Here is a 25,636-nt window from a genome sequence, read left to right as displayed (position 1 = left end):
AAACAATGAACAGCTAGATTTCTAAGAGATTAGGAACAAAGAACTAAGAACTTACCTTGGAGTTCTTGAGAAAAATCTGAATGAAGAAGAGAAAAATGAAATGAAATGCCAAGGGTTCTCCAAGTTAAATGGTTCTTTTAAGGTGCAATGAATCAGCTTTAGAGAGGCAACCCAAGAGTTTTCTAACTAGAGTGACTCTTTTAAAGGAATTGAATCAGATTTAGAGAGGCAAGCCAAGAGTTTCCAAGATTAAATGGTGAAAGGTTAGATGAAGAGTTTAAGGGGTTTAATGTAAAAGATGATTATTTTTGCTTGCTTGCCCAACAAGTTTCACTTGGGAACATGAGGTGGCTTTTTGATAAAACATTCGCAATGAGACCATGCCTGAGTATTGTCGTCTAATACTTGGTTAGATATTAAAATATTTCGATTACGGTCAGAATTTCGAAATGTCGAATTTAGAGTGAAAAAATATTTAGAAATGCATTTTGGATAAACTTGATGTCTATCCTGACTCGAAATAATATTTCAAAGCCAAAGGCGCAATTGGAGTTCGATTCCGAGCTACATAACTCAAAATACGTTTTTTGGGCGAATTTGGGCCCGACAACAGTCCAAAAACTTTTCGTCGCAGAAAATTACGAAAATTTATCACAAGATAGGAACTCACAAAACAAGACTAACATTCAACTAAGGTTTAGCCTAATTCATTACCGATTAATTTCTAAAATTATTTTTTGTTAAAAATAAATAATTAATAAAATATATGGAATTTTAGCAAGCACTATATCATCGACATATAATACCAGGAATATAAAATTAATGCCACTGAACATATGGTCACACAATCATCAACTTTATTTGTCTCAAAATCATACGAGGTAATAGTTTGATGAAATTTGCGATTCCATTGACATGAAGCTTGTTTAAGGTCATAGATGAATTTTTTTAATTTGAATATCATAGACTTTGAGTCAATTGACATAAATTTTTCTGGTTGCGTCATATAGATCGTTTCTTTAATGTCACCATTTAGAAACACATTCTTAACATCAATCTGATGTAGCTCTAAATCAAAATGAGCTACTAGTGTCAATATTATTCTAAAAGAATCATTCGAAGATACTGAGGAGAAGGTTTCTTTATAATGCATCTTTCTGAGTGAAACCTTTAGTAACTAGAAAAGCTTTATATATGTCAATATTACCCTTCGAATCTCTCTTGGTTTTAAATTTCCATTTGCAACCAATAGGTTTCACACCTTCAGGTAATTCGACAAGATCTCAAACGTCATTATCATGCATAGACTTTATCTCATCCTTCATGACATCGATCCACTTTTTAGAGTTAGAACTTTTCATGGCTTGATAGAAGTTCAATGGATCATCTTCTGTTAACTCGATGTCATCCTCATGTTCTTGAAGAAATACAATATAATCACCAGGAATTGCACTTCTCGTCTCTCTAGTGGATCTCCTTAATGACACTTCTACTTCTTGAGGTTGTTGAATTTGTTTTATAGGTACTTGAGGGAGAACCTCATTGTTGTCTTGTTATGAAATATTGTCAATGACAATATTCTAAACATTGTCTTCTATTACCGAATTTATTCTTTGAATGGTAATAGGCACAAGAACTTGTTCACTATTAGTGACACGTTCTTCCTCAAAAACAACAATCTTTATGTTCATTTCTATCCCAAAATCAACTTCCTCAAGAAATCTTGCATTTCCAGTCTAAAAAAGAGAGTCTTGAAGTGGGATCATAAAATTTATACCCCCGAGGGCATTCAACATAACCAACAAAATAACAGTTAATTGTTCATAAGTCTAGTTTTCTTCCATGCGGCCTATAAGGCCGCGCCTCAGCTGGACAACCCCAAATATGTAAGTGTTTTAAGCTTGGTCTTTTATTAGTCCAAAGCTCATATGACGTTTTGTTAACTGCTTTACTTGGCACCATATTAAGGATGTAAACTGCAGTCTTTAAAGCTTCCCCTCATAGAGATTCTGGTAAGGAAAAATGACTAATCATACTTCTCACTATATTCTTAAGAGTTCGGTTTAATCACTCAACAACACTCTTCATGCTAGGTTTGCCTAACATAGTGTATTGCATAACAATTCTACATTCAATGAGGAAAAACACAAATAGCCCTTTCACAACATCCTTATTGTTCTTTTTTATCTTATTCTGAGAGGTCATAGCTAAGTGAGCAGTTTCAGTCTTATCTCTCTGCGGTCTCTCTTCCTCTTGCACATAGTCCTTTTGGGTGTTATAAATCACTTTTAATTGCCCAAAGTGTGTTTGCGGTCTCTCTTCCTCTTGCACATAGTCCTTCTGGGTGTTATAAATCACTTTCAATTGCCCAAAGTGTGCAGGAAGCGAGATCAAAACCAAGTGTACAAGCAAGTCATCACCAAACTAACTTAAGTGACTTGAGTTTTGATGCGAGATTAGACATCTCTATAATATACTTCATTATGTTCCATTTGCCTTTATACTTTATGGATATGACTTTAGCCAAACGGCTACTCGTCTCCGCCTTTTCATTTTTTGGCAAAGCATGGTTCTATTTCTTCAAGGAACTTTCTTGCACTCAAACCCTCGAGAATATAGCCCCACAACGCATCTGAAATATAGCGTTTCATGATCATCAAACACATTCGGTTAGAGCGTTCTTATTCATAAATTTTAACTTCATCGAGGATATCTGGAGTAGAAATGGATTTCTCCACCTAAAGTGTCAGATCAAAATCCATACAGTCGAGAATAATTTATACGGCTTCCTTCCAGACTTTAAAGTTTGTCCCATTCAGCAATGAGATGTTCTTAATTTGAGTAGAAATATTTGCAACACTAGTAAAAGAACAAAACAAATTGCAATCATTCTTGCAATTAAACTCACATTCAACTTTAATACTTAAATTCAAATGATAATGATGCACATTACGAGTTACCTAGCACAACATTAATATTCAGTCTCTAGACAAAAATATTAACTTGAAAGTGGTACATTCAATGTAGTAATCAAATATTGATAATCAATCATGTCAAACAATACGCATTTCTTTGGACCGACTTACTATTTACATGAAAAACTATATCATTATCACATATTTATTGCTACAAGTATGTTTGTAATATGGGCCAAATAATAATCTTCCTTTGGGCCAATCACTATTCGCATAAAATGCAAACATACAATTGGCTTTATATTCCATATCAATCACTAATAATACTCTTGTTTGTAATGGTCAAACATTTATCATAACGCATGTCAAATAATAAATCCTTCTTTGGACTGACTTATCATTCACATATGCAACTTTATAATAATCATATGTTTACGATCATATGTGTGTATATAATTCGGCCAAATAATAATCTTCCTTTGGCCGATTAATACTCACATGGATACATATATACACATTTATTATTAACAATTCATAGAAAATATGTCACTTTTGGCGACTTCATGTTTAATATGTTTACTTAAAATGTCAAACTATTTTATTTTCCAAAAGAAAAAACCATTTAGTTGATTTTGATTCAACATAACCTTAATCCAAACCATATATTACTTATATATACATATAAATACATATATTCATTATAGCCTATTGGTATCATTGCATCATTTACATCACAAGGATCTGCGTTTTGAATTCCAGTAATGATTCTTTTGAATTTTCCTTTAAAAATATATTATCATTTTATACATGACTAAACATGATAGGACACATTGTTCAAACGAAAATAGTGCTTCAAGAGTAACAACCCCTTAATAATGCAATTAACCACCAATCAACGTAACAAACCATAAGTATTACAACCATTTAAACAAACAAGTCGGATAATATATATACATAACAAGACATGTTCACATCATAGACTCATCACAAGATATCGAACATAACATCAACTTCTAATATTTGGACAGAGAAATTAATTTGTAAGTTATACTCTCAACGTAATGATCAAATATTAACAATTAGTTCTGTCAAATAATAATCTTTCTTTGGATTGACTATTATTCACATAAAAAATTTATAATTGTTACTTATTTAGCATTACATGTATGTTATTACTTGGTTAAAATGTGTCTTCCTTTGGGCCGAACACAATTTGCATAAATAATCTCATACTCATCTGTGTAATCTTAATCAATTTTCACAATAGATGTTACTTTGACAACATATTGCATCAATTAATTCAAAATAATTACAGACATAAGGAAAACAATATGAGTACATTATAAAAAAATTATGATCTTGAAATTAAAAAACCTTCATATTTGATATCTTTTATGATTAAAAAATCTAAACACATAATATAATTTCAAATAAAAAAAAAGATATATTACATATATATCAATGCATAAAAATAGATGCAATCTTAATCAAATGCAAAATAGATCCAGATTGAAAAGCATAAAAAATATATGAAAATCATTATCGAAATTCCAGATCGAATATAATCATGCATATCCTTAAAACATATATGTAACAATATATATACACTTTCACACACTAACATAGTAAAATATATATAATTATAAGCATTAACCGTAATCATTATATATATATATATATATTAACTTTAATCAGTAATTCTAGACATCACAACAACATCAAGTTGTAAACAATTATATATGTATATTTTAATTTGCAATATATATAAGATCATGAATTCTAGATTATATGTATATAAAATAAAAACATATCTTAACACGTATATATCTTATACATATACTTCAACAAATTGCAAAATTGTAAAGTGACAAGTCAATGTCCAACATTAAAACATTAGTGCACATATTATATACATATGGCATAATAGAGTCATACAAGTTAATACAATATTCATGCACAGATGTAAATATATACTTCAACAGATGTTGCAATAATTCATAATGCAAATTATTCATATTCAAATAGGCAGGAGCACATGAAAGTTATCATCATTATTCATAAATACCAAATTTTCATAACCAATAGTAGAAGCATAAAAATCATCAAATTTAAAAAATTAGAGTTCATAAAAAATTTGGGGAAAAACATCTTTAATGGAGAACCATAAAATTTAGAACTCAAAGTTCTGATACCACTTGTTAGATAATTCCTAGTGATTGGTGAAATATCAATCTTAGGATCTTGAATCTCATGATTCTCACACATAATATAAAACAAGGATACAAAGTCATACATGAATCTTTGAATCCATGTTCTTTGATATACTCATTTGATATATATTTTGAGAGAATTTTGGTATGATGACCTTCCTCAACCAAATCCTTAATTTGGGACCTTCATTTTCTATCTGATGGGGAGATGTGAAAACTATTTGTGATTTGGTATCTTGTGGAGCATAACCATTCATTATGTCTTAACTTATAGGATTCTCATTATCCCTTATACGTCAATCGTTTAAGTATTCATTCATTAAGCACATATCCGTTATCAATTTTAGAAGTTATATGAGTTATCATAAATTAGATCACTTATTTTGTAACCCAAAATAAATAGACAATATAATTGTATTAAATATATGATGGTCATCTTAATTAAAAATTATAAATTTCTAACATGATCTTTCCCGTAACTTGCATGCTACAATACTCAAATATATGGACATTGCATATAAAGGCTAACCCTTACTTATTGAACTTCTTTCATAGATGAAATATTTTTAATAGAGAATAAAATATTTCCCCATATTAGAAGATAAGTTATATTTTCCTACTACTAAAAATCATGTAACATATTTGACTATTTTCTACAAAAATAGTTTTCAAAACTAAAAAAAAGTGGATATATGTTATTATGATTATAGTGACTTAAGAAATAAATTATTTTCTGATATTTTATTCTTTTTTTTATGAGTAAAACTTTTATTAATAGAAACCAATATTTACAAGAGAAAGTTAGGCAAAACAACAACCTACTCTACATCATTTCCAACAAAAATAAAATAAAAAATAAAACATGAAACCTTTCAAAACTGAGAAAGATGAAAAGTCATCTACAATATCATTGTAGGCTTAGAGTTGGATTAGAAATCTATTCAAACCAATATATATTAGCATGTTTATATTTTCTTGATGCAAACTAAGATTTGAGTTTTATTTCATCCACAATATCCTCCAAAACAACTTCCTTCTTATTTGAAAACAACATCATTCCGGTTATTCATGTTATTCTCCTTTTAATATTACCTCCAACCCATTCTTTCAATTTTCATGAATTTGGAAACACAAGAAGCAATTGGCATTATCCAACACACGGCATGCTTAGGAATTCAGGTCAGTCCAAGTGACTTAATTGAAAATCATTATTATAGTGGGAAATGTCAAAAATATGAGGAATTATATTTTATTTGAATAGCTAAAATTAAGAGACAAATATATATAACATTTTTTAAGTGATTATTAACTAATCTTAATCATACATATATAAATAACTAAATAACTAAATAACTGTGTGATATTTTTATATGAGAAATGTTTATATTGAAGTCGTTGTTTTCCATTATGTATGCATAAATACGCCATTCTTATGGATATGAACTTGAAAAGATGAAGTGAATCATGGCCAATTGTTCACTAAGGGATATAAGGTTAAGTAGAAACCTAAAATATGTTGATAAACTTGTTTTGCATATGTTATTTGTTTGAGGAAGCAATGGTACCACCGTCCAAAATGGAATTATGGAAGAAGCTAATGAATCCATTGTTCTCAATTGGAGAGAAGATTTCATGGGAAAAACATAACATGAAGGTTATAGATTTCACACTCTTGATTCATTGTAACATTATATCTGCGTTAGGATCCTCTAATAGGGAACAAATTTCTCCTATCAAGGAATCAAACTATAATTATTCTACTCCTAAAGAAAGGGATCCTATCTAATACTGAATGGTCTAATACTGGAATGTGAGGTTCAGATTAATTTTTTCATTTATAATAATTTTTTATCTAAATATTAGATCCTTAGTATGGGATAAATCCATTTTCCTTATATGTGTGGGTTACTTCACTTGTAATATGATTTTTCAATGCCATATTGATTGCTAGAGAAAAGGACTAGATGTACCACCCCTATTAAGTAGTGACTACGCCACATGTAACTTTCAAGCATAACAAGCGATATTTCCTTTTAAAAAGATTAGTAGTAAGGCATTTCACATTCAACACTAGAAGGAACAAAGTTCTTAATTCCAAAAACCTATTTTATACATATAAAAATATTTATATTAATTAAAATTTTATCATTATTTCTAAAAAAAATTGCTGCATTATCATTTGCGCTGAATAAATCTATGATGAGAGATCTTTGTTCAAGCAGAAGTATTTATTGTTGCCAACTTTGCACGAGGGGACAAGATGGTTTCTTGGTCATGGAGGATGGCTTTGGGTTTTGGGGATTGAGGACAGTTGCTAATTAAAGTATAGTAGCTTGACATGTTTGGATTTCTATCATTTCCAACTGCCAGAATATAAAAAAGAAAAATAGTTCCTACATTTTTTCAATTCTGTAGAAAGACCAAAACTCAAGGATATAATAGTATTTGTCAAGATGACGAGACAAATAATTCATTGTATGTTTGTTTTTATTACGTGTACAAATAATATAATGAAATTCATCATATAATATTGACATGTAACCTATCATGAACAGAAATATACAAATAATGGACAAAACTTATTTTCCATTGCCACGCAGTTTTGTCTATCTTCCCGTGATTAATTGCTTTTGCACTTCCATTAAAAAAATAAGGATATATGATCCTATACATTCTTCAATAACACAAAATAATGATATATAATACCTTTCATGAGTGATGAAATAGTACATTTCAGTTCAACGTCTCTTAACAAATATCGCTTAAATGAATTAAATTATGAACTATTTGATTATTCTAATATTTTAGGGATCTAGTAAAACATTAAATTACTAGATTAATATCTTATTAATACTTTCGTATACGACAAAATTTATTTTATAAAAGGATATATCATTTTTTTTTAAGTAATTATCCCCACTAACCCAACTTACGCACCACCACCTTTTAGCTTTAATTCTTGACCTTACAAGTGTTGGCAAAACACATGAGGAAGTGAATCCCAAGACACCAAAAAATGAATAGAAAAGATAGACATTAACGGCTTCTTTGACGGGGAAATAAAGAAGACTCCCCATTCTCATCGCCGTTTGTGGATGTAAGTCAACCCACTCACACCCCCTCATAAAAAGCCAAACCAATTTAATCACTTTTTCAATTCCCAATTTGGCAACAAAATTATAATTATAATTCTCACTCCCTTTTTAGCCTCTCAATCCAAACATGCCCCTACCCTCAAAATAGATCATAACTATTCCAATGCAATAATTTCATCATCATTCTTACTTTCTCTTTCCATTGATTGATTATTTTTCATTTCTCAATTATGGAAAGCATTGCCGCGCAGTTGAAGCGCGGCATATCCCGCCAATTCTCGTCAGGTGGCGGCGCATCTATGCGTCGCCACCTGAGCAGACAGTTTACGCGCCAGTCCTCGCTGGACCCCAGACGTAACAGCCTGAGGTTCAGCTTTGGAAGGCAGTCGTCGCTCGATCCGATTCGTCGTGGGAGTCCTACGCCGGATCACATCGAGCTGACGGTGCCGGAGAATTTGGACTCGACGATGCAGCTGCTGTTCATGGCGTGCAGGGGGGACATGAAGGGAGTAGAGGATTTGTTGAACGAGGGCATTGACGTAAATAGCATCGACCTTGATGGCCGTACAGCTCTTCACGTTGCTGCTTGTGAGGGACATGTTGAGGTTGCAAGGCTCTTACTTTCTCGTAAGGTCAATATCGATGCTCGTGATCGCTGGGGCAGTACGGTAATTTCCTTATCCCCTTTTACTCTATTGAAAATTAAAAACCATACTAGATCAAGAAGGCCTTACTCTAATGGTGTAAGACCGGTTAGATTCAACGGTTCGATTCCTATAATCCCGGAAGTGATTATTTCCCTACCTTTTGAAGGGGAAGTAGTACCCAAAAAAGCTATCCTTGATTTAAATTGCTACTAAATTTGGCCACAATTGTAGTCACCACACGATTTTAGAGAATACCTAAACCTTGACATGCAACTTCCTGTACCTTGATTTTAAATGTTGAAAATCTAATTAACTTGTCATGCATGATTAATAATTTTTAATTTGGACCTTATTTTTTTTAATTTCAAAATCATTTTATTCATGCTTAACTACTAGCTTAGGCTACCATAACCAAATGGATTTAGTTCTAAGTTTTAGAAATGCAATTGCGTTAAAAATCCGATCAAGAACATTGCCCCATGGTCAGGCTCAAATCCAGATTATTTGGTGATGGTTTATACTAAAAAACTGCTAGCTTTAAGGCAAGGTGACTAGTGTTGTGAATTTTAAAAAAATAATCGTTGATAGAGTTTTGGCTCCTCAAATGAGTTTTCCAACTCGACTCAGATTAGTTGATTCAGAGTTAGTTTTAAGATATTGAGAGTCTCCTACAAAAAAAGAAACTGTTGGCATAAGATTTTAGGAGAACCTCTAGGAGTTTTCAGTCCTTGTAAGTTGAATTTCAGCATAAGATGGAGGGACTCATTTTGTTCATGGTTAACTGCTAGATTAGGATTTTAGGAGAGTTTTGGTCCTTGCATGTTGAATTTCATTACAAGATGGATCAGATTACTATTTTTGTATACTGTATGAAAGAGTTGATACGAATGAAACATTGAGTCAGTTCATTTAATGTAGCTCAAAATTAGAAATTACATATGTGTGGTCTAATCCACGTTCTTAAAATTTTGAACATTTTATTTTTAACATGTAATATATGATATATGGATATGCAGGCAGCAGCTGATGCCAAGCATTATGGAAATTCAGAAATTTATTATATGCTGAAGGCCCGTGGAGCAAAAGTGCCGGTATCATTACTATTCTTTGAATGTTATGTATTTATAAATGTAGAATAAACTTAATTGAATTTAGAGACATTGATTAATAATTTCTGATGTGGTTAGAAAGCCAAGAAGACTCCAATGACTGTTGCAAATCCACGTGAAGTTCCAGAATATGAACTCAATCCATTAGAACTCCAGGTCAGGAAGAGTGATGGTATTTCAAAGGTATACTTTTTCTCTCTCGTGACTGATTTTGTTCACTTACATTTAATCATTCAAGTTATAATGTCTAAGCTGACACATTAGTCAACTTGGTTCCACTAGGACATTTTACTTGTTTATGGAATTGCATATTAATGCTCGGAACTGACGTGTACCTACACTCGAAGCAATTTTGACACCTTTTGCTTTTTGCGTTATTACCATACTAGTGATTTGGTATAAGATGTTTACTGCCATGCATTAAACTTTTGCTTTGTCATTATCTCAGATATGCACCGAGTTGTCTAATGTCTTACAATTAATTGATTATGCTTTTCTGACATGACAAAAGTTGCCAACACTTACTGGGACCGAGTTCACTGGATTTATAAACATATGTTTGTATTCAGCTAAAGATAAATACATGTTAAAATTACTATCAATCTCTTTGCAGGGTACATATCAAGTAGCTAAATGGAATGGCACAAAGGTTTCAGTGAAGATACTCGATAAGGACAGTTATTCAGATCCTGATAGCATGTATGTATATACCCCATCAGTCCTTTACTCTGTATGACTGTATGAATATGTATGGTATGCTTCTTGCAATTCAAAGGGATTGTTTGCTGCTTATTCTGCTTAGCTAAGTTTTCATCTGACTGCATATGTCATTCACTACTTTTCACTTGTGATTTCTGGTCAAGTAGATGATTCAAATTGTTGTTTGTTTCTATAATTTATTACTCAACCTTGGTACTAATTGTTTTAATACCATTTGCATAATTCACTCAGAGATGTCTTCAAACACGAGCTTACATTATTAGAAAGGGTACGGCATCCTAATGTGGTTCAGTTTGTTGGAGCTGTCACCCAAAATATACCTATGATGATTGTTAGAGAATATCATGCTAAGGTAAAAGCTTACCTCCCTCCCTCTCATTTTTTGTAGAGGGGTTTGTGTGTGTGTGTGTATGTTTGTGTTTGAGAGAGAGAGACAGAGAGAGAGAGGATGAAGATATCAAACATGGAGGAGCATGAGAGCTAGGACATCTTAGTGAGATGAGAAAAATTAGTGAAAGTAGCATAGCAAACCCACATTTAGAAATACAGTGTTTCTCAGTACAGTATCTTGTATCTAACTCACTTTTCATTGCTCATGTCAATGCTGATTTCTCAGGGTGACCTAGCAAGCTATCTTCAAAAGAAAGGCCGTCTTTCCCCATCAAAAGCTCTACGATTTGCTCTTGATATTGCCAGGCAAGTAACTATTTTAAGTAGCTATGCTGTACAAATTTTTGTGAACACATCTTTAAAAAGCTTTCACATTCTTATTTTATTTTCTTATCTCTTGTTGTATATGGTCAATCATTTGCTAGTGGTGTCTCTGGTCGTTTTCTTGGCTTGCTAACTTTACATGCACTGAATGAGTATAAATTCATTGAACACTCTTCCTGATTATTTATATAAGGTGTCCATAATTTATTGTTTGCAGGGGAATGAACTATCTGCATGAATGCAAACCAGATCCAATTACCCACTGTTGCTTAACGCCAAAGTAAGACCACTTAATACAATCTTATGTTCACTTACAAGTGAATTTCAAATTGTACTTTAGTCATTACTACTCCTTTAATATATGAAATTTTGGTAAGGTGCCAGAAATATTTTGCTGGATAATGGAGGGCAATTGAAGATAGCTGGATTTGGCAATGTGAGATTAACACAAATGTCATCTGATAAAGTAAGGCTGGTACAGCCAGAGGCTAATGTTAACCTTTCAAGTAAGTTTGCAAGTATGTCTACAATTTTTGGATTTAGATTTCATCTTCTTCCAAATTGATATGAAGGTTTTATACTTCTGTAACCCATTTTCTTGCACTAAGCTTCAATTAAATTATAGCTGGTTGAATGCATAAGATTTGTAAATGCAATAAGAATTTTCCTTCAAAGCCTGAATTAAGTAAAGACATAAAGATTGAATACGGAAATTTTTGTTCGCTGCCCTTAGCTTAGGTTGTGAAGAAAAATGATAAAATAGACAGTACAGTTGATTTTTGCAAATTATCTCCTATGAAATCATAATTCCAATATCGGTTTTGGATTCGGAGTCAAAACCCACTGAGAGATGGCTAAAACGGGGAGGGAAGAGGGGTGTTGTTGGATGTAACATCATTTGGGATATGGAATTTCTGACTTTGCACATACTGTACCTCCACATGGTATTGTCTTCTGGTTTAAACCCCTTTTTACCAACCTACTTGATTTTGGTAACTGGCTTACATTAGGGTTGAATTGAAAAGGTGTTGGGGGTAATCCAACAGAATATAATTAAATGTGAAAATTTACGTGGAGGACAGGGACTATCATTTTGAATGGAAAAAGTCAGCAAAAATGGTCAAGCATTGTGGGAAGTTTAAGCGATACAGTTTATTACTTACAGTAACTGTTACTGCAATAATAAAAAATATCTTGCAACTAGAGTTGTTAAAAATATATTTTTTGGGGTTCAATTAATGATTTGGCTGTATTCTTTGTAGATTTGTACTTGGCACCGGAGATTTACAAAGGTGGAGAATTTGATAGAAGTGTGGATGCATATTCTTTTGGTCTCATTATATATGAGGTACCTATTATTTGCTACACCTGTAATATAGTTAACATGTTATGATGTTGCATATTGTCAGATTCATTAATTTTCAAGATAATTTTGGCCATTGAGACTGCACCTTGCCTCCTCAAGGTCCCTGTGAATCTGATTTAGGTTGATGCATTGAGGTGGAAGATGTTGTGCTTTGCCTATTAACTTTAGTTTTTAGCTTAGTGACAAGTGTCGACACCTCATCTACAAGTGGCGTCATAGCCAATGTCATGAGTTCGATACTCAGAAAAGCATGGGCCACACGAGATAGTTCTTGGGGTGGTATGGGAAATTTGGCATCAATATCGTCTAGACATTTACTAAAATCATTTAATCAAACTTTTTATGTAGTATAGCTGATAGTCCTATTGTTAGTTGGGACTAAGTTCATAACAGTAGTTCCTTAAAATTACTGACGCACTTATAGTTTTATGGAGAAACCTCAGCTTTTCTACATGCATAACTGTTCATATCTCATCGCAGTGATTTGATTTTAGGAGCATTTAGATTTTGTATATTTATCCCACTGGTCTTCATACATTGGTCTTCTATTAGTAGAAGGTAGAAACTCAGCAATTCCTTTTGCAATATTTCTTTTATGGGCCAAGATGATAGAAGGGACACAGCCCTTTCACCCCAAGTCCGCTGAGGAGGCTGCGAAACTCATGTGCTTAGAAGGGAAAAGACCAACGTTCAAGATCAAAACCAAACATTATCCTCCGGATTTGAAAGAGTGAGTCAGTTTGAAGTAAAAAATAGATCATCTAACTTCACTTTAAATTTAATGCTGTCTAACTATGTTGGTGCAGATTGATTGAGGAATGCTGGGATTCAGAGCCTGTTGTCAGGCCAACATTTTCACAGGTCATTGTACGGTTGGACAAAATTGTTGCAAATTGTGCAAAACAAGGATGGTGGAAAGATACTTTTAAACTTCCTTGGTATGTCTCCTATACCTCATTATCCCTTTAAAAAATTTAATTTCTACGGACGAATTCAAAGCAGTAGAGTTTTCATGCATAACTTGAAATAAACTATCCCTTGTGTTTAAAGACTAATAAAGTTTAAAATGACATAAATCCTATCTGTGTGTCTGACTAACTATTCTGAAAATTAAAATGAAATAGAATTGACGTCTAGTGTGAAAAAAGATGTGTGCTGATCTGAGCAGTACTTGTTGCAAAGAAGACTGATATGTTCTAGTCATTTATGAACTTCAGTAGATGTCTTCTAAAGTGGCATTGTCATATGAATATTTCATTATGTACAGGAAATAAATAACAAGGGAAGTACTATCATAGAAAGGAAGACATAAAGAGTTAAAGATCAGAGTTCCACCCTCAGAATCAATTTGTGAGCTTCATCTTGATGTACTGTCAATACCCATTGCAATTAATAACATCTGAACTCGAATATTATTAACTTGAGCATGGATTTGATATGAAAAGCGAACTTCCATGGCGCCACTTTGTTCTATGTCCACTAGAGGTTCTGGAACAGCTCCTCTTTGTAAAATGTGACATAAGGAATCCATATGTTTTAGAACATTTATCAGAATTTCTTATCAATAATGTATTGTCTATCATCTATTATTGGAATACCATGTGCTTCAAGTTAGAACCATGGAGTATTTGTGACTGTTCACACTATATATGTTGTGTAGCAACCTCATAATGGGAAGCAAAATGCTTACTACCAAAAAACTAAGCATAGCTGTACTACTCCTAACAATAAAGAAAAGGGTGGAACAGTATATGAAACTTCTACCTAATGAAGTTAGGGGAGGATGAATTTACATAGACTTATTCCAAAAATGAACAAAACCAAATTAAAAGATTAGTTTAGAAAGGAAATATGATACTTTTAGTTATTAATTAGATAGTTAAATAGGTAAATAGTTATCAATTCTAGAATGTTTAAATGCACCCCATTTTAGGAAGTTTTCATCATACTTTCATAAATATCATTTTTTTTTATCTAACTCGACCATCTCATTTTGGAAGGTTTTATGTATCTGAGTTAGGATGGAGGTTTTTTCAGGGTGTGTATGTAAGGGTTTTTGGTTGTGAATGTGGGAAATGAGAGAGAAATGTGTGTCACTTTGGTTTAAAAAAGATATTTTGATGAGTGAGGATTAAAAAAATTAAGAACTTAGTATGTTTAGACTTTTTGCAGGTGGTAAATAAAATTGCCCATTCAACATTTGATTTTCACTATATATAACATAGCACTGCAATTACATATTTATTCCCATCTTCCGCGGGCAAAGTTTACAAAAGTCAGATGTCTACTAATGAAACATCACTTGGAGACCATATACTTGGGGGTTGCACTAAACTTCTGGTATCCTTTGATGACTTTATTTGCTGCACCTAGTTAATCTCTAGACATTAGAACTATACTGAATAGTTACCAATAACAGTTACTTTTGTCTGATTAGAAATCAACACATTATCAACAAATATGATTTATGATACTGAATATTTTATTGCACTCATAAATCTACTTTCTTCCCAGTAAGTTTATATTCAATTTTTACCCATAATTGACCACTTTTGTCTGAGTATTGAATATTTTATCGCATTCAAATCTATTTTCATCCCTATTTTGGTCTGGAGGATATAGTAAAAGGAATTAAAATCAGCAGGGGGGGCAAGGGGGAGAGAAAAATCAGAAGAATATGCACCAGATGGCAAAGGAATACTTTCAACCATTTCCAACAATTGGCAGAATCGCATCATGGTAAAGTAGTTCCTGAAATTTAAGACCTTAACATGTAATATCAGTCAAATAATGGAAACTAAACAAGATAGGTGCAATAAGCCAAGAAAGTGTTTCTCTTTTGACCTCACTAGCCCCAGGCAAGAGTGCAATGATCCAGAGGTTGGAGTGAGCTAAGGACCTGACTAGGAGAGTAGAATATTTTCAGAGTTCAACAAAGCATCCTAGAACTAATACAAACACAAATGCAAAAATTACAAAAGCAGAAGACTGGCAAGAAAAGTTATCTCAAGGAGAATGATTTTCAGTCAGATGCACTAACTTTTCACACAACATACTACCAGCTACAAAATATTGAAGTTTATAATGGTAATCCACTTATAACAATATGAAGCTAACAACATCCTAAAGAACATTCCAAAACCAAAACTTGATCCAGTTACGGTGTACCCTCGCTTACGGTGGAACCTCCCTTACGGTGCCCCACGCTTACGGTGCACCCTTGCATATGGTGCGCCCTCCCTTACGATGCGCCCTCACTTACGGTGCACCCTCCCTTATGGTGCACCCTCGCTTACGGTAGACCCTCGCTTACGGTGGAACCTCGCCTACGTTGCATCCTCGCTGACGGTGGTCCATCCTCCCATACGGTGGTTCATCCTCTCATACGGTGCATCATCGCTTGTGGTGAACTCTCGATTGTGGTGCACCCTCGATTGTGGTGCACCCTCGCTTGTGGTGCACCCTCGCTTGTGGCTTACAGTGCGCCCTCGCTTGCGGCACGCCCTCCCTTCTGGTGCGCCCTTGCTCGCTAGCGCGCCCTCCCTTGCGGCGCACCCTTGCTTATGACCCACCCTCGCTTATGGAGCACCCTCTCATACTGTGCACCATCGCTTACGGTGAACCCTCGCTTGTGGTGCACCCTCCCTTACAGTGCACCCTCGCTTACAGTGCACCCTCCCTTGCGGTGCACCCTTGCTTACAGCGCACACTCCCTTGCGAGCACCCACCCTTGCGGCGCACCCTCCTTTGCGGCTCACCCTCGCTTATGGCACACTCTCCCTTACGTGCACCCTCGTTTATGATGCATCCTCCCTTATGATACACCCTCTATTACATTGCATCCTCCCTTACGGTGCACCCTCCATTACATTGCACCCTCCCTTACGGTGCACCATCGCTTACGTTACACTTATGCTTACGGTGCACCCTCGCTTACGTTGCACTCACGCTTACGGTGCACCCTCACTTATGGTGCACCCTCACTTACGCCACACTCTGCTTACGGTGCAACCTCGCTTACGACGCACCCTCGCCTATGTGAGGTCGCACCGTAAGGGAGGGCACACCGAAAGCGAGGGCACACCGTAAGCTAGGGCGCATTGTAGCGGGGGCGCATCGTAATCGAGGATGCACCATAAGGAAGGGTGGTACACCGTAAGTGAGGGTATAATAGTTGTTGAATATAGTAACCTTAAATGACTATTGTATTTGTATTATTTATCTGTGCATCCTTCACCATTTATTTGTATCACTTTTATTTAATAATCATTGTAATAAAATATGAATAATTGATAATATATTGACAGTGTAAAAAATTTTAAACTGTTAATAAATACATCTTTTTCTTGTATTAAAGTGATATAACAACAATTTTACTAAAACTCAAGGTCTTCTTCCTATAATTTACTCTAAAAAATAATAGTGAATAATTATTACATGACATTACCCATCTTTCAATTAAGAAGCTGAAGAAATTTGACTAAGACATTTTGTCAAGGGTAGCGTATGACAGGGTTGGGAAAGTCCAAAATCCAAATCAAATTATGGGTAATGGTAGAAAATTGTCTTGTTCTATCACTTCAAGTTTCAAAACTGCTTGAACCAGCACTGAGATAATTCAAACCACGTTTGGCTTTTTATTATATGTAGTTTAATTAATTAATTTTGATTTATTTTCTTTTGGATTAGTAAATGAGAAGTAGTATCCTCAAATACTTAACTATACACCCAATTATTATAAACTAATTGTGCATGAGCAAAGTTGTGGTTATTTTATTCTGCAAAGTTTTCTTTCAAACTGGCACACTCCAAGCTATTTAGTAGTTTTTCTTTCTGTAATGCAAATAGATGTGTTCTCACACAAAAACCCATGAAAACAAGAAACAAAAATAAAGCCACAGGGATGTGACTATAGCAAATAGTTAAGTACTTAAGTTAATGTATCTTAAATTATGGAAAGAAATTTATGCATTGATATTATAAAAAAAATTATATTGTTATTGTATTATTTATCATTCATATTATTTAATCAAATGACTCATAAATAATATGCTAACCTTATATAAATTTTTATACCAACAGAACATAGAAATTACATTCATATTATATAAGTGCAAAAATTATAAGCAAGAATAATCTACAATGATAAATCATGCTAGAGCCATTATAGTTCATTGCATCACTCACTTGGTAAAACATATAGCATATACCAACAAAGTGAACCACTGCTGCATTGGGCTGCAGTGCAAGACTTAAATGTGATTTCACCTGGAATTTAACTTGAAACTATATATGTTAAAACTGTTTGGGTTTCAATTTTGTTATTTTCAACCCGGGGTAATACTAAGCTGATATATAAAATCTTTAATGTTGTATATGAAGGTTAAATACAAAAATAAAAAAGGTAGACCCAACCCTTTTCAGCTCTGCATGTCTCCACAGGCTTTTATAATGTGCATGGGGAAGGATGTGCAGATTGAAAAAAGTGATTGAATTGAAAATGTGCAGTAGAAGAAGTGGGACACTCCACATAAAGTTGAAAATGCAAACAAAAGTACTGTCAAACACTCACATACAACCTTTTCACATGCATCTTAGTTTTTTAAGACAAAAATCTACAAGTACTTCTTGCTTTCTCATTTTCCTTTTCCTTATCCTTTTAATGGTTACTTACACTTTAATTTTCTTTAACTGTGACTGATTCTGCAAGCATTTGCATGGTACCATACTTAGCATTCAAAATTAAGGAACAATATAAGTAACACATTCTAGGAGTTAGATATAGTTTTGGTAAATTACAGAAGACTAATATATATATATGGAGGAACTCACTTCATTGTCATTGACAACACACTCCAATAGAGAGGAGTGGAGGAGCAAATAAAATACAAAGGGTGTCATATAAAAAGGCCTGTTTCTTTAGGCTTTTGAGAAACTTGGCCACACTTCCCCACTGTCTTGAGGGATAATCTTTCAATATAAAAAGAAAAACAGTCAAAACTTTCAACTACAGAACAAGGGTATACAAGAGAAAAAGAAAAGGGCTTTAACACTAGGGTGGTTGAATGATACAAGAGGCTAGAAAATTTTCTTTTTTTTCTCTTTTTAGTTCATAATCTTCTTTACTCTCATGGACAATTTGGGTTTTTACCAGGACCTCCATAGTAAAAGTAATGACCCCAATTATCATTACTTCCTGTTTGGACATCATAGCAATTTGATTGCTCAGTATAGGTGCCAAGGCCTTTGGGAGTTTTGAGAATGTTGGAGCTATCAACCACTTGAATATTCTTGAAGTAGCTTGCCTTGCCGAATCCTTGTTCCGGAAATTGACCACTTCCCATTTGAGTTGAAGTATGCTGACCATTAGGCTCAGAATTTACAACTTCTCCTCCCCATTCAATCATGGAAGCACTGTCTGCCAAGTATGAGAATAGGAAAGAAGGCCAATAACCCAATACCAAGTCATTCCCAAATTGCATCCACCAGTGCCCCTCTTTCGGATCCTACAAGAGAAATAACAGACAACCACTTAATTAATACCAATAAGAAATGTAATGGTTTCAAGTATGTAGTTTTGCTCATACTTACATAAAAGTATTTCTTATATTCTATAGGACATAAAAGGAAGATAACAATATAAGTACCAGTACCGGGCCATCGTACATGTCGTGGTCACAAGAAAATGGGGAAGATCCTAAGGATCTGTGTAAAGATGGTTCTAACTATGTTGCACTGTCACACATTCAATACCAAGGATAAAGCTCTTACTAGCCAGTTCATGACTGGAAACATGAAAAGTTCAAGATTCCCATACTAGCTATATAGCGTATCAAACATATGCAGCTTGAATTTTCCATATGACACATTGATATATTTTGTTACCCTTCGGAGAAAGATAATAGGTTTCCAAGAATTTATTGTTGCAGACTAATAATGTGATTTTTTAGGGATTTTACCTTCCAGATAGTTATACTGATATCATACTGGGAGTTACTGTATTCAGAAATGGGAGAAATGCTTGCACCCATTGCTATATTATCATTGACTTGAATAAATCCTGAGCAGAGAAGATTGTAGCAACCTGTTGCTTGATAAGCATCACTCTGCAAAATGTAGAAAGTGAGTGTTGTGAATGAACATGTTTCGACTAACACAAAAAACTAGAACATCAATGAAAGCCGCGGCAGGATTGAAATGTAGACGCTTACTGTCCAGTAGGTGAATAGCCGTGTGTTGTTATCGCCATATAAATCTGGGCTGACCTGTTATCATGTACATAAAGGTGTTACAATCTCCAAGTAAACGGGAACATCAAATTAAAAAAAAATGCAAGAATAAATAATGAACAATTGTTCCTTCTGTACCTGCCAGCCAGCTTCAATGCTGTTAAGATCTTGACCAAATGATCCTCCTAATACCCAGAGCTGAGACAAGCTAAACTCATTAGGCTGTTGTATCTTAGGTTCCCACACATTTATAGTGGCTTTTGCTCCGTAGTACTTATCCCCTTCGACATATGCTATTGCATGCTGATTATCCATCAACAACAACACACAAAGAACACAAAAAGGAAATTAGAACAATGCTACTTACTAGAGGGAACAAACAAGATGTATGGAACTATTCTCTTGATATTCGATAACAAACTCTACAAGGAACTCATGGAAATTCTTACCTGGTGACCACTTTGGTTAATTATATCAGGGTCTGCCGACCTCGGCTTAGGGATGCTTCTGTGCTTCTTCCTTCCATACCTTTTGACTGAGCTAGCTCTCAGAACATCCTCTTCCTTTGTTCTCCTGATAGGTATTGTGTCCTTGGGGCATTTTTTACCATTAGCATGCCACAGTTGAGTGATAGTATTAGGAGCATTTGACCCTTCTTTTGGTTTCTCAGATAACTTGTTTTCATCAAAGAGCCCTTCAGGGTGGAAGTTAGGCCTCATCTAATTAACCAAAGCATAAAGTTAGGGGGGAAACACTTCAAAAATGAAAAATACATGCAGATCTCAATGAAGAAAATGAACCTGAATTTTGTGATCTTTGAGGAAAGGATGATCAAAAGCTGGCTGCTTAGAAATATGCACACAATCTATTATATCTCCATCTGGACTCTGCAACAATGACAAATCACATTATTAACACTTGAAATACTGTGTAAAAGTGAAGGAACCATAGTAGTGCCTAGTTCTTTCTCTTAGTACTTTCTCTACTGCTTCAACATCCAACCAATAATTTCACAGAAAGGGCTATGATTGATTTTTTTTCCTGTGGATGGAGGAATAAGTAGAGAAAAAAGTAGTAGAAAAAAAACAAGGTTTTATGAAATCAGAACACCAACATAAATGTACTACATTTTTATAAATGAAGAGAGAGAAAACCGCATATTCATAGGGAAAAAAATGTTATAAGAAGAAAAAATAACAGAAGCAAAATCTTGCTAATGAGGAACATTTGATTTGAGTTAAAATGTGTGAAAGATGCAGAACCATTCCAGCAAAAATCTACCCAAGAGCAAAGAAAGCAAATGGGGTCATGAAAAAAAGTAATTTTTTTTCCCTTCAAAACATACTAAAAACAGATCAAAACAATAAAAAGGGCTAAAATAGGATTTGATGGATAAGAACCAAAACACAAACCCAAAAAAAAATACCTTTTTTAAGTAAAAAAGAGAGAGTTTAAGGAATGACCTGAATGGTTTTAACAGGAGGCTTGTTGAAGCGATTCAAATGTTTATTGAGTTCAAGCTTTTGCCTTGAAGCACCAAGCCTAGAAGCAGAAGAGAGTGAGATCAAGAAGAGACCCCATATGCTCAAAACAAGCACCACAGTGCCACCACAACCCATTACAAATCTCAGCTTCAGCCTCAGATTCTGTGAAGAAATGCAAAGGTTATAGCTTTCAAAACCTTGAAGAAATTCACTCCTTTTTTTACCCACAAAGTTCCAATGGGAAAAATGGGCAGTGTCCACTTTCTATGAACATGGAAGGAGTGATAACCCCAATAACCCTCTTTTGTTTTATTTCTCTTTCTAAATTGGCTTTTTCTTTTCTTTTCCACTTTCCCATTAAAGTATTCTTTTTTTTATTAGGTATTTATAACTAAATGAACTCATTTCTCTTTAAATGTGTGATTAATTGTTTCTATTAATAAGTATTACTCTCATAAATTGAACAATAATTTATTTGTCTTTGACTGATCTAGTCAATCTTACATCATTATATTATCACCTGGTCCATTAAACTATTAAGTAATGGGTTATTTAATTGATAAATTAAAAACGGTCACTTTCTACTTGTTTTATTATATTTTTGTTCAAAAAACAATCACTTTCTATCCCCTCTTTTTTGACATTTCCCATCCCCTTTCTCTTGCACTTTATTTGTTTTTTATCCGTTGTTCAAAAGGTTTAGGTCACATGAGTTTTAGAAGGCTCGTTTGGGTAGGAGTAAATCTCATACGATACTTAAAAAATATTATATCTTATTTACTATCAAATGTTTATATTGGTAACAAAATTTGAACTCACCTCCTTCGTGATTAGTCAAATTATGATATCAAGATGAATATGAAAGAAGATAATATCTATATTCTGTCAATATAAAAATTTATATATAGTCAATATACAATTTATCGTTCACCAGTAATATTTATATTCAGCTCGTAATAAGTTAATTTCTAGGAAAAAAAATATTATTATGTCTCTTATTTTAATTATTTTTTCAACTCGGTCTTATGTAATAGATCAAAGAAATCATCCAAGGGACAATTGATATCATCTTTAAACTAATTTCCTTTGAGTCAGAATTCGTTAATGTTAAATAGGTAGTAATAAATTAAATTAGTCCTTACAATTGTACTTTAGACGACTCTCTGATGATGATTGTATCTCTAGTTGAACAATATTTTATTACTTTATTTAAAATATCTAATTCTTCTTACAAGTATTCCAGAAATTAAATATAATATGTTGGCAATATATGTTATGAATGCATAAATTACATTTAAAATCACACGAGTATAAATTATGTATTATTTATATATAATCATATATAACATTATTCCTAATTGAAACATCAGAGTACTACACCACCTCTTTCAGTGTTTTTTTATAGCCTGATTTTGTCCTTTCATCTAAGTGATTTTGGCCTTTTTATACTTTTTTATCAAAAGATATTACCCGAGAGGAAACTCAATAAGCATGGGAAATAATATAAAAAAGATAAAACATGAAGAGTGATTATGGGAATATTTGGGTCCTTGAGTTCGTATTTCGTGAATGCGTGTTGTGTCCACACTCTAATTTTGTCGTTAAATAGAATTGTGTTCTCGGGCTTCGTTCAGACCTAGTGATAAGACTTGCAACTTATGTATTATATATTTTTAAGATTTGATAGTGATTAAAAATAAATTTTAAATCATTAAAACGATATATATAAAACTAATATATTATGATTATTTTGTATGTTTTTTACAACTATAATCATATATTGCCATTAAATTCAAGACCCAAATCAATTTGTAAATGATTATATATTTGTCTAAAAAAATAAAGCTATTATAGATAACAAAGTTCTTCTAACCATAACATATTAACATCTAAAAGCATACTATTTTCTGATATTCCAACAGACAACTTTAAATAGGTTAAACCAACTCTATGTTCATCATTAACCACTTTTATTTGATTCACTAAATTCCGATTTGGTACACTTTTTATTTTCCATTCTTCGGTAAAGAGATCATCCAACACTGAATTTGTTTCTTTTCTGTCTGAAAATACCAACTTTTGTGTTCTGGCTAATATAATAAAGATCAAATTGGGTTCATGTGGTTTAACTGGGTCTAATTGATATAATCATTAATTGGACTTAAAAATAATTTTGGATTATAGTCTTCATCGAATGAAGAGTTTGATCGCTTTAAATTGGGAAAATATTAATCTTACCATATATGCCAAATTAAGTGCAACGGCTAGTAACTTTCTATGCAGATAACAAAGGAACAATGAAATTGGTTGACTCTTAACTGATGATCATTCTAATTTTTGTTTTAATTTCCCATGTATTACATATTATATAGAGTTTAAAATCTACTGGTGTAATTGATGATGAATCATTTGTTAATAATGTAAAAAATATTTATATTAATATATATAAGTTAGGTATAGTTTTTTAAATTTACTTCTCATCGTACCCATCAATTTTATAGACATTTAATGGTTTAGATCTACTTACCAATTTAAATCATTATATTTTCCTAAAATTGATTGCTAGAATGAAAAATAAATTTAAAAACTTATTTTTGGAGTAAGTGAATCTCTAGTATGAATATTAAATGCATAAGATATAACTCAAAAATATAATTCTAAAGTCTAAACTATAATGTCAATCAATAATTCATCATTCATTAAATGAATGTGGGTCCATTCAGTGAAAAATGATTGATTATTTTTAAATCACTCACTAGGGAATCCGATGAGAAAAATAATAATCTGACATTGCAAGAACTGTTTACAATTCTCATAGAGAATCACCCACAAATTCTTTTATTTTAATTGTGTTAATCTAAAGACAAATATTCCATTGTTCCTATTCTCTGTTAATCATATTCCGTTATTTTTACTTTTTTTTCTCGAATCACATTGCCCTTTACATTATTCAATAAGAATTTGATACCTGAATGAAAAAATATGACCTGTATTATCCTAAACAATTAACTTGAACAATATTCAAATACTGGTTTGATGATACATTGTTATATCAATGAACGAAATTATGAAAGATATGCTTCCAGTCCTAGATCATTTATTCGCAGATCTTGTCCTACGTACAGAATGTTGTGTTATAAATTAAGGTTTAAGTTTGAGCATAAATTCCTTTAATTGCATTAAAATGTGTTGGTATATCACACTTTTTCATATATTCGAATCTAAATTCGCTAGTGAAATCGGTTTGAAGTGTTGATGAGATTGATTTTTACATACCGACAGTAATCAAAAGTATAACTAATTATTTTGTTTTAACATTGAATACTAGATCATTATTATTTATCTATTTTGTTTTAACATTGAATGCTATATCATTATTATTTACTTCCATTTTATAGTATATATATATATATAATGTTATTAATTACTTTTAACTTTAAAATATATTTATTACCATTTTATTCCCATTCAAATTTGTACTTTGATGTCGGTTTCATCTAATTAGGGATGAATAAGATTCGGTCTAATCTATAGACTCATCTCAACCCGATGACTTGGGGAAAATCTAACTCATTCAAATAAATAAAAAATGACAGACTCGAATAAAAGGGACAAACTTGTCGTAAAAAAACGATTGGTTCAGGTCTGTGTCTGAGTCATCTGATCATTTTCTTATAGTTATATATCAATAATAGTTGAATAAGTACTGTAACGCTCCAAAAAAATACTTCTCAAAAACATTGCGGAAAATTGGGTAAAAATTTTTTTGAATTTTAAAACCTTCCTTTTCCGGGACATCACTTTAAGTAACTCAAATGCGGAAAATCAACTTATCGTTATCGAATGATAACTTAACCTGATTCACAATTTCCTGAATAACACAATGCATATAATCAGTTAAGTCATCTTTAGTTCATACAAACTAAGTCAACAAAGGTGGAAACTACATCGTCACTAACATATACAAAACCCAAAAAGAAAGGGCGAAAATATTAATCATCGCCAACAGACACTAAACAAAGACATGAACAAGCTGAAGCCGTCAGTGTTCCAAAAGTCACAAAGTGATAAGCAACTCCAAAGCTAGGGTATTGCCTCTCCTCAATTCCGCATGCCCCCTCCTGGAACGTCATGGACGGGTAGCTCC

General features: G+C 33.0%; 2 protein-coding genes across 7 annotated transcripts; one reads left to right on the top strand and one right to left on the bottom strand.

Moving 5' to 3' along the window:
- On the top strand, positions 8,200–14,396 carry LOC109362836 (dual specificity protein kinase shkC-like). Of its 6 annotated transcripts, XM_019608872.1 has the most exons (13): positions 8,205–8,888; positions 9,884–9,958; positions 10,055–10,159; positions 10,590–10,675; positions 10,928–11,048; positions 11,313–11,392; positions 11,628–11,690; positions 11,795–11,928; positions 12,673–12,758; positions 13,382–13,506; positions 13,583–13,714; positions 14,044–14,059; positions 14,099–14,396. In XM_019608872.1, the coding sequence occupies exons 1-12, from the start codon at positions 8,451–8,453 to the stop codon at positions 14,048–14,050; spliced, it is 1,452 nt and encodes a 483-aa protein (XP_019464417.1). In that variant the 5' UTR covers positions 8,205–8,450; the 3' UTR covers positions 14,051–14,059; positions 14,099–14,396. The 6 variants fall into 6 exon arrangements, with proteins under 6 accessions (XP_019464420.1, XP_019464422.1, XP_019464421.1 ...); XM_019608871.1 differs by having other exon boundaries at positions 8,206–8,888; positions 14,044–14,396; XM_019608873.1 differs by having other exon boundaries at positions 8,208–8,888; positions 11,795–11,916; positions 14,044–14,396.
- On the bottom strand, positions 18,572–21,778 carry LOC109362780. The gene is made up of 7 exons (XM_019608802.1): positions 21,469–21,778; positions 20,806–20,892; positions 20,455–20,724; positions 20,144–20,308; positions 19,988–20,041; positions 19,736–19,882; positions 18,572–19,282 (listed from the first exon to the last, which is right to left on the bottom strand). The coding sequence occupies exons 1-7, from the start codon at positions 21,622–21,624 to the stop codon at positions 18,905–18,907; spliced, it is 1,257 nt and encodes a 418-aa protein (XP_019464347.1). The 5' UTR covers positions 21,625–21,778; the 3' UTR covers positions 18,572–18,904.

The sequence above is a fragment of the Lupinus angustifolius genome, chromosome LG12 (genome assembly GCF_001865875.1).
Source record: "Lupinus angustifolius cultivar Tanjil chromosome LG12, LupAngTanjil_v1.0, whole genome shotgun sequence".
NCBI lineage: Eukaryota > Viridiplantae > Streptophyta > Magnoliopsida > Fabales > Fabaceae > Lupinus > Lupinus angustifolius.
This window is presented reverse-complemented; position numbering and strand designations above follow the sequence as displayed.

Coding starts and splice junctions, on each gene's coding strand:
- LOC109362780 (XM_019608802.1), bottom strand. CDS start 21,624: ATGGGTTGTGGTGGCACTGTGGTGCTTGTTTTGAGCATATGGGGTCTC. Junction 20,725..20,805: donor TCAAAGATCACAAAATTCAG/GTTCATTTTCTT, acceptor TTGGTTAATTAG/ATGAGGCCTAACTTCCACCC. Junction 19,883..19,987: donor GGCTATTCACCTACTGGACA/GTAAGCGTCTAC, acceptor TACATTTTGCAG/AGTGATGCTTATCAAGCAAC.
- LOC109362836 (XM_019608872.1), top strand. CDS start 8,451: ATGGAAAGCATTGCCGCGCAGTTGAAGCGCGGCATATCCCGCCAATTC. Junction 11,049..11,312: donor TTAGAGAATATCATGCTAAG/GTAAAAGCTTAC, acceptor CTGATTTCTCAG/GGTGACCTAGCAAGCTATCT. Junction 11,691..11,794: donor CACTGTTGCTTAACGCCAAA/GTAAGACCACTT, acceptor GTAAGGTGCCAG/AAATATTTTGCTGGATAATG.